The sequence below is a fragment of the Vombatus ursinus genome, unplaced genomic scaffold (genome assembly GCF_900497805.2).
Source record: "Vombatus ursinus unplaced genomic scaffold, bare-nosed wombat genome assembly UNPS02015414.1, whole genome shotgun sequence".
NCBI lineage: Eukaryota > Metazoa > Chordata > Mammalia > Diprotodontia > Vombatidae > Vombatus > Vombatus ursinus.
The window spans coordinates 889,492-899,003 of record NW_020955192.1 but is presented as its reverse complement, the minus strand read 5'-3'; the positions used below and the strand labels follow the sequence as shown (position 1 = coordinate 899,003).

General features: G+C 35.8%; 1 protein-coding gene across 1 annotated transcript; it reads right to left on the bottom strand.

Annotated features, from left to right (window-relative positions):
- Positions 1-6,347: 6,347 nt before the first annotated feature.
- On the bottom strand, positions 6,348-7,289 carry LOC114032301 (olfactory receptor 8G1-like). The gene has a single exon (XM_027847554.1). It carries the CDS (start codon positions 7,281-7,283, stop codon positions 6,348-6,350), a length of 936 nt encoding a protein of 311 aa, XP_027703355.1. The 5' UTR covers positions 7,284-7,289.
- Between the last annotated feature and the right edge of the window lie 2,223 nt (positions 7,290-9,512).

The window sequence follows — 9,512 nt, the reverse complement described above, 5'->3', positions numbered from 1 at the left end:
TCCCAATCACACGTGAGTACATTCCCCCATAGATTACCATACTAGCTGTGGGAGAAGGAACTCATACAGAGACTACATGTGGCCTAGAGAATATACACAAGCAATGCCATAGAGCTCCCCATGTTCTCTGGTGATGTCATCAGACTGCTCTCAGCTAGTTGTCTCTACAGGTTTCTTCTCTCTGCTGCCATCTTTTGTTCTTTAGTTGAAATACACCTTCTTTGTTGAGCAATTTACTGCAGCTGGTAGTTGGCTTGGAAAAATCTCTATACTTCAAACATTTGAGCTTTCAAAATTCAGTTTATAACCAGCCATACCCATCAAACTAGCTGGAAAGCCCTTACTTTCTTTGGAACCCTATTTCTCTTGTTGACTTTCAGGGTGTGTATGTGGAGGTGGGGGAAGTGAGGATGGAGTGAAGGTAGAGATAAATGGTTTTCTCAGTCTAAACTCTTGACTTGAGAAAATTCATTTCAACTCCTTTCTCCTCCCAGAGAAGGAGGTAGTCTGTGCAAATAACAGTAGTACATAGAAAGAGACCAAAAAGAGTTATCGACCTTTTTCCTACTACCCCCTTATCAATCAACCTAATGTACTCCCTATACTTACCCTCCAGTAAAGAAATTATGATCCAGTATATGCAGAAGTGCAACAAAAAAACCTCAAAATAATATTTTGCACATATGATAAAATTACACATTTTATTGATAATATATAATACATAACACATAGTACCACATGTCAGTATTTTATAGTCACTAAATAGAGATCAAATGAAATACACAATACATAGCCTCATATAACACAGTTGCATTCAGTAATCTGACATAAAAAGCACATAAAGAAACATAATCTATATGTATATAGACACACATCCATATGTAATATAGTAAGATAAAATATATGTATATATATATGTATATGCATCTCAAAGATGTATATGTACAACATAAACATGGGAAGACTAGTTAATAATTTAGGTGAAAGAACTGAGATCTCAAAAGAAACCAAACAGACTAGAATGGTGAACCAAACAGAAAATGAAAAATATTGATGAATGGAATCCTATTTTTTGGTTCAAACAATGAACAAGATAAGTTCAGGATTGAGGACATATGGGAAGAGTTCATGTCAAAAAGAAAAGGAATCTTTTCTGGGTTGCAAGATTATATGAGTTGGTACTATGATGTAGGAGCCAAAAGAAAACTCATATAATTTTGCAGTTTTTAGCCATGATCCTAGTTCTGCTCTCTGGACCTAAGAATAATGTGTATAATTTTGTTGTTCAGTCGTTTTCACTCGCGTCTGACTCTGTGACGCCTTTTGGGGGTTTTCTTTTCAAAGATCCTGGAGTGGTTTGCCATTTCCTTCTCCAGCTAGATGAGGAAACTGAAGCAAAATTAAGTGACTGAGACCACATTTGAACTCAAATATTCTTGACCCTAGGCCCAGAGCTCTATCCACTGAGCCACTTAGCTTCCTCAGATATTTTATATATATATATATATATAATGCATGTATGTATGTATATAAATGTATATATTATAAATTAGCACATACAATAAGATATTTATTATATAACATGCTATTACATTATAATATATAACATTATATATATAGTATTAGTATATTATATATAAAATCTAACACACTAATATAATATATGCATATATTAGTGTATTATAGTATATTGTAAAATATAATATAACATATTATACTAACAAATTATATATACCAAAATGTACTAAAATATAATATAATATTATAAGCTGACAATATATTACCATATAATATACTTATACATTATATTAATTTATAATATACTATATATTTATATACAATATATTATTATATTTGATAATATGTTAGAATATTATACAATCTTATTATATATAATTACTAATATTACATAATCATATACTAATATACTAGTATATAATTATACATATAATATACTAAGATAATACATATATACATATATACATAATACATATATATCTTCCTGAGTTCAAATTTGTCCTCAGATACTTACTTGCTGTGTGACACTATGTATATGTTAGTATTTCTATGCAATATATGCCATATAATTATATGATCTATGTTAATATAATACACTTAACCCTGTTTGCCTCAGTTTCTTCATCTGTAACATGAGCTAAAGAAGGAGATGACAAATCATCTACTAGTATCTTTGCCAAGTAAACCCCTAAAAGGGTAACAAAGAGTCAAACATGACTGAAAATGACTGACAACAACAATAACAAATATGATATCTATGTACAATATGTATGTATATATATATTCCATGAAATAACTATTCAAAAATAGTCTATTGTGAAACTATGTTTTCTCTTCTCCACGACCTCCACCTTCAGCTATTTCAACCAATTTTCACATGCCAAAGACATAAGGACTTTAACCATCTTGGTCACTCTCTTCTGGACTACTCTAGCTTATTAATTCCCTTTCTAAAGTGTGACGCCTTCTCCCTGAACTATATACTATAGCTGTGACTCAACCGGCAAAACCATAACTAACACAGGGCAAGTATGACTTTGACTTAAGATGTCAACATTGCATCCTTACCTCAAGCCACCAATATTTGAGGGCTTGTGCTTGCTCTTAGCCTTTAGTCATACCAGGGGGATGCTATTAGGACACTATAAGATCACAAAGAGATAGTGGACCACCACAAGGAGAGGCATAGGCTCTGGATATTGGTCCTCTAGGGGAAGGAAGCATCTCCTTTCTATTCCTGTTTCCAACTCCTTTCTTCTGGTTGAATTATTCTTGAATGGGAAGATTGCCATGTGGAATGTCTGGGATCAGTCATGATGGCAACATGTTCTAACCTTGGGGTGCATTGGATTAATTATTTGTCCTGTCTTTACCCCAACTCAAATGAGTTTTCCTCAGAGGAAAGAATTTGCAGTTAAGATTCTGACGTCCAGAACATGTTCCTGCCTACTGAGATATTTTTTGATCTTGACTCTTATCACCCGATACATTAATTATCACTTCCTGCCTTGTAACATCTGCAGATTTGGAAAACATGCCATCTATACTTTTATATAATTCATTGATTAAAAATTAAACAACATAGGACCAGGGTCAGATCCATTGAGTGTTTTACAAGAGTCAAATTTTACTGATTAATGACTACTTGACTTAGATGATTCAGTCGTTAGTAAAACCACCTAAATATGACCCCCCCAGAATCTATTCATCTTTTCCACATTGATAGAGTGAGAGATATTGCTGAATATTTTGTTGATATTTAAGTAAACTATATCTCTAGCATTACCCTGATCTACCAGGGTAGTAAGCACGTTTAACAAGCAAATGACATTAATTTAGCATGATTTTGTTCGCTTGTTTGTTTTTTTAGCTTTTGCTCTGTTTTCATAAAGAAGAATTCTTTTAATGCTTTCAGTTTGTCATTTGGGAAGGAGATTAACATAAGGACTTGAATAGAAATTATCACATGGCGTCACCCTGAATTTCATATAACATATAGTAAATGCTCGTTCTTTACCATAGTACAACAGCTTAGCCCACTAGCTATTATTCAAGCAACGACTTCAGCACCATTGGATTCATATTAAGGACATTTCCATGGGATGGTAGCATTTAGAGCTGTGAAAGACCCCAGAGACTATATGGTACAAATTCTCTAACTGTTCTCCCAAACAGTTAATGAAACTAACACCTAGAGACAGCAAGTGAGCTATTCAAGGTTCCTCAGGTAATAAATAATAGTAGAACTGGAGCTTAGTACTTTCCACTAACCCATATTACCTCATATTTCTGGGACAGTGCACAGGTAGGGTGTCTTCAAAATTTTTTCTGAGGGAGCGACCCTCTTCAGTAAAATTCTTTGTTCCCTTGTTCTAGAAGGCTGCAGTTATCTTCAATCAATACTCTCAGTTAATAGCAATGAAACTGACTTTGTTTTCTCACAGTTCAGCTTCTAAACCAACCAGTATGGCACTCTCTACAGGTATCCCAGTCATCTTCCTCGTACAATGATTAAGAACTTCTCAGTAAGACTGCTCCAGAAGGTACAGAAGCCCAGGTTGAGATCAAGGCTGCCCTGTGACCTCTTTTAGAACCCCTTTGTTCACTACTTATTTTATTCTACCCTTTTCCAAGAACTCCACTGCTATGTTCTCTTCTGGTTATTCCTTGGCTTTTCATTTGAATTGTCATCAAATTTATAGTTAAAAACCCAGCTACTTTTTTATGGGGAAAAGGGATTGAGAGACACTACGAAAAGGAAATCATTTTAATCTCATCCCAGAAACCTCCTATTCTATGCAAAATAGAAACTGTAGTGCTGGCCAGAGAATTCTGAGACACACTTTGATCTTTGTTCTACTTCTTGCTTTGTCCTTCATAGCCCTCTCTCTCTCTCTCTCTCTCTCTCTCTCTCTCTCTCTCTCTCTCTCATAATAATAATAAGAATGGACTGCTTTTGGACTGCTTGTGAGATCTTCTGAAATGAATATATAAAGACCAGTTTAAGACTTTGATAGTGAGAGTCTAAGACTCTAGGATACTCCTTGGTGAATGCTTTTATCTCCTTGACAATAACTTTTATCTGCTTTTATTGAAGATTGTTTTTGTCTAGTAATTATTGAAATTTTCTTTTAATCAAAGAAATGGTTTATCTGAAGCCTCAAGCTCTGAGTGATCCATTAGACCAGATATAGAACTCACAGGTATAATTTCTCTAACTTTTGACTTTCCCATGGATTGTTTAGTTACTTACATGAAATATACCCTGATAAATCATGAACTCAAAGATATCTCATTGGAAAGTGGAAGTATCTATTTATTGAATATACATACAACTAAAATATACATTGAATACTTTGGGGAAATTGTAGCTAGAAAGAAATATGTTGATGTATTAAGGTAACATGAATTGGGAATTAAATTCTAACATATAATTCCAATACTCTATTCTTACCAAGAAGATAGAAGTGGGTTTTATAGATACATATAATTATATATACCTAATATATATTAGGTATACTACATATACCTAATATATATGTAAAATATGTAATGCCTAATATACTATTATATCTATCTGTATCTATCTATCTATCTATCTATCTATCTATCTATCTATCTATCTATCTATCTATCTATCTATCTATCTAAAATCTGTCTTAATCAGGATGAATACTAGTCCTAAAGAGGTAAAAAAGGAAACCTGATTTCAAGGTACCAACTTTTTTTCTATAAGCTATCTGCAAAAATGTTGTATGCTTATAGGTGGGGTCCAATCACTTTTCTTTATTGCTTTCTTTAAATTCTTCCTACAAAGTTCTAACCTGAGGAAGGTCAGGCACAACAAGTATATAACAAAAGTTGAATTGTTCCTACCAACTTCTCAGAATTTGTAATTTCCAAAGTGTACACAATATAGATTTGATGTTCAATTTTTCTGTGGCCTGTGTGGAAATAGCTCCTCCTTAAATCAGATATGAGATAGATTAGTTGTGCTTCTTTCATGTTTGCTTAAATTGGGATTAGGTGAATATTTAAATCTTTGTGCATTTCTGCTCTTTTTCCTTTTCAGACAGGATTACAGTTCATTATGTTCTCTTTGGGGCTATACCAGACAGTTCTCTCCATCTGGAATCAGAGAGATACTTTTTTGTTACTGAGATAGCAAAGTTGTACAGTGGATATTGTGCCAGACCTGGAGTCAGGAACACCTGAGTTTAAATCTGGCCTCAGACATTTACTAGCTGCATTACTCTTGGAAAGTCACTTAGTTGTTGTTTTCCTCAGTTTCCACGACTATATAATGGGGATAATAGCAACAACTACTTTGCAGGGTTATCATGAGAATCAAACGAGATATTCGTAAAAAGTGCTTTACACAGTGCCTGGTGTATAGGAGGTGCTATATAAATACTTATTACTTTCTCCTCCCCTTCCTCTTATCCAAACAGATCTATGTTTTCAATTCAGCTATATTGCTTTTAACCCACTATCCTAAGATCATTGTTTTGTTCAGTCTATTCCTCTAATGCAGCACAACCAAGAACCAATGAATTTCCCTATTTCAGTCATAATCCTACCATGACATATTTCAGATGCAATACCAACATTGCTATTAGTAGACTTTTACTCTTAGAATTTCTCTAGATCTCTTCTGTAAAATGCATGGGACAGGAAACAAGCTTAGGGAGAGGCTGTGGGGGAAATAGAAGTAATGGAGGAATCTCACTAATGAAAAGGAGAAGATGATAGATTCTTTCCACTCCCTCAAAAAACAAACAAACGTGAAAACAAATACAGTTATTTCATGGAACTAATATTGATGTTGATTAAATGAGCTTTCTTCTCTCCAGAATTTTCCTCATGGCAACTTTCACATCCTTATTCCTCAGGCTGTAGATCAAGGGGTTCAGCATGGGCACAAAGATAACATAAAAAACAGAAGACACTTTGTCCTGGTTCATGGAGTTTCTGGAAGAGGGCTGCAGGTATATGAATGCAGCAGAGCCATAGAAGAGGGCAACTGCTGCCATGTGGGAGCTGCAGGTGCTGAAAGCCTTGGACCTCCCTTCAGGGGAGTGGATGCGGAGGATGCTGGTGATGATACAGATGTAGGAGCTGACAATGGTAATGCTGGGGATGAGGATATTAAATGCACTAAAGCACAAAATCACCACTTCATTGACATAAATGCTGGAACAAGAGAGTTTCAAGAGGGAAAGGAGTTCACAGAAGTAGTGATGGATAAGGTTGTTCTTGCAGAAGATCACTCTAAATATGCAGCTGGTATGAGCTGTGGCACCAACTAAGCCCAGCATGTATGACCCACCCACCAGCCATGAGCAGGCCTGATGGGACATTGTGATGTTGTAAAGTAAGGGGCTGCAGATGGCAACATAACGATCATATGCCATCACTGCCAACATGTGGCACTCAGCTATGGCAAAAATAAGGAAGAAGTAGAGCTGTGTTATGCATCCAGAGTAGGAGATGACATTATTCTCTGACACAAATTTCACCAGCATTTTGGGTGTGATTATAGTGGAGTGACAGAGATCAATGAAGGACAAACTACTGAGTAAATAGTACATGGGGGTATGAAGATGGAAACTGCGGCCAATCAGTATGATCATGCCCAGGTTCCCTACCACAGTGACTACATAAATGCCAAGGAAAAGAAAGAAGAAAGGCAGCTGGAGCTCTGGCCAGTCAGTTAGCCCTGTGAGGATAAATTCAGTCACTGGGGAATCATTTCTCATGGCCATCTTTGATGGGAGGTGGGGGGAGGAGGATCTGTAGAGATAGAAAAGAAGTACTATTTTAGAGACTCCTGATTATTACCCTTACCCATGGAGGCTCATACAGAATGGTAGACTCATGTCCTTGTTCTCTCTCAATCCCTTTGTATCTACTTCTCATGGTCATGGACATCAAATAGTTCTTCTAACCTCATAGTAACATTTGGCATGCAAACTAACATTGTGCTAAAATAGCAAAGATATAGCTGCTGGGAAAATGGAATACAGCTGCCTTGAGAAGTAATATGGAATGTTTTGACTTGGAGTTAGGAAGACTTGGGTTCAAATCTCACCTCAGCCACTTACTAGTTGTGTTGTCCACACTTAACTGTTGTGGACCTTGGTTTCTCATCTATAAAATGCAGACATCAGACTAGATGGTTTGGCTAGTCTCTCCACCCACACCTTAGCTCTAAACAATGCAGAATACTACCAGGGAAGGGCTTGGCTTTTAGGCGTTCCTTTTAGATACTCATATTCATCCTTCTGCCTCCAGCTTCTGCATCATATTTATGAATTCTACTGGAGAAGCCATAAATGGGGGATGGACTTTCCTAGAGTGGGAAAATGTTTCCATGTCAGAAATAAGAAATGGGTCATATAGAGGCTCAGTGACTAACCTTAGTGACTTAGTAAAGAGAAAATCAGTTGGATAAGGATTCTATCAGACTAGATTGCATTCTAGGGGATTGAAGGAGCCATTATAATTTTCATTCTCACTATACGTGATTCTATTCAACCATATTTGGGTTTGTGACACTGCTCTCTCTTATTCCTCTCTGTCTGACTGATCTTTCTCAAGTATTTTTTGCTATGTCAGCATCCACATCACACCCACACCTGCGGTATTCTCTCCTTGGCTTCATCTAGGTTCTCTTCTCTTCTCCCTCTAACTTTCATTCTTGGTTGACTTCATTAACTTAGACATTTAATTATTATCTTTATGTCAATGACTTCCAGATTTGTATCTGCAGCCCAGTTTCTATCCTGAGCTGTCATCCCACATCACCAATTGTCTCCTGGACTTTGCAAAGAAAATATCACTTAGGTATCTCAAAATCAAGATGTCTAAAGCAACCCCTCTTCTGAAATTTCCCATTTTTTGCTGAAAGTATCACTATCCTCTCAGTTACCCAGGTTTGCAGCCTCACTGTCATTCTTAAGTCTTCACTCTCACATGTAAAAACGGTTGCCAAATTTTGTCATTTTTGCTTATGTAGCATCTTTTCCACTTGTCCATGTACATACACACTAGTCTAGTTCTGGTTTTTATTACCTTTTGTCTGAACTACTTAAATATCCTTCTGTCTCAACTACTGCAACAGCCCCCCTACTTCATGTCTCCATATTCCAATCTAGTCACCTTACAGCTGTCCAAGTGATTTTCCTAAAGCTCAGATGTGACCTGAGCCAATCTCAGCCAGTCTCCTTTTTAATAAACTCCATTACCTCTAGGGTTATATGTTTGTATGTATGTATGTCTACCTGTGTATGTGTATGTAATTGTGTATGTATGTATATATGAAAAAGCATATATATATGTATATATATATACACACATATATATATATTCTTGGAGGTAATGGAGTATACACACACATACACACATATATGTATAGACACACTATAGGTTGCATATGAATATATATACATAAATATATTTTTCATTTATTATTTGAAGTCCTTTATAATTTGGCACCAACTGACCTTTCCAGCCTAATCACACACCGCTTTCCTAATCTTCCTGGCTTTCCTAATCTTCCTCATATATGACAGTTTATCTCCAGTTTCTATTTCTTTGCACCGGTTGTCTCCCATACTAGAAATATATTCACTTCTCACTTGCCTTTTAGAATCTCTAAATTTCCGCATGGCTTAGATCTGGCACCATCTTCTACATGAAGTCTTTTCTCTCCCACCCAATCTTCATTTCCTAATGTCTTGTCTGCAAAATCATCTTCTATATATTTGATATAAGTACACATTGTCTCTGATTAGATTTCAAGCTCTTTGACAGCAGAAAATATTTAACTGGTTTCTTTCTTTGCATCTAGTACAGTATCTGGTGCCAGTACTTAATGAATATTTATTCATTATTTGATTCATCTGGTTGCCTCACTAGTCATAGTTAGTGAAGGACTAAGGAGTGTGTTTCAAAGAACTTTGAGCTTTCATAGCTTTGGATTCACATAGGTG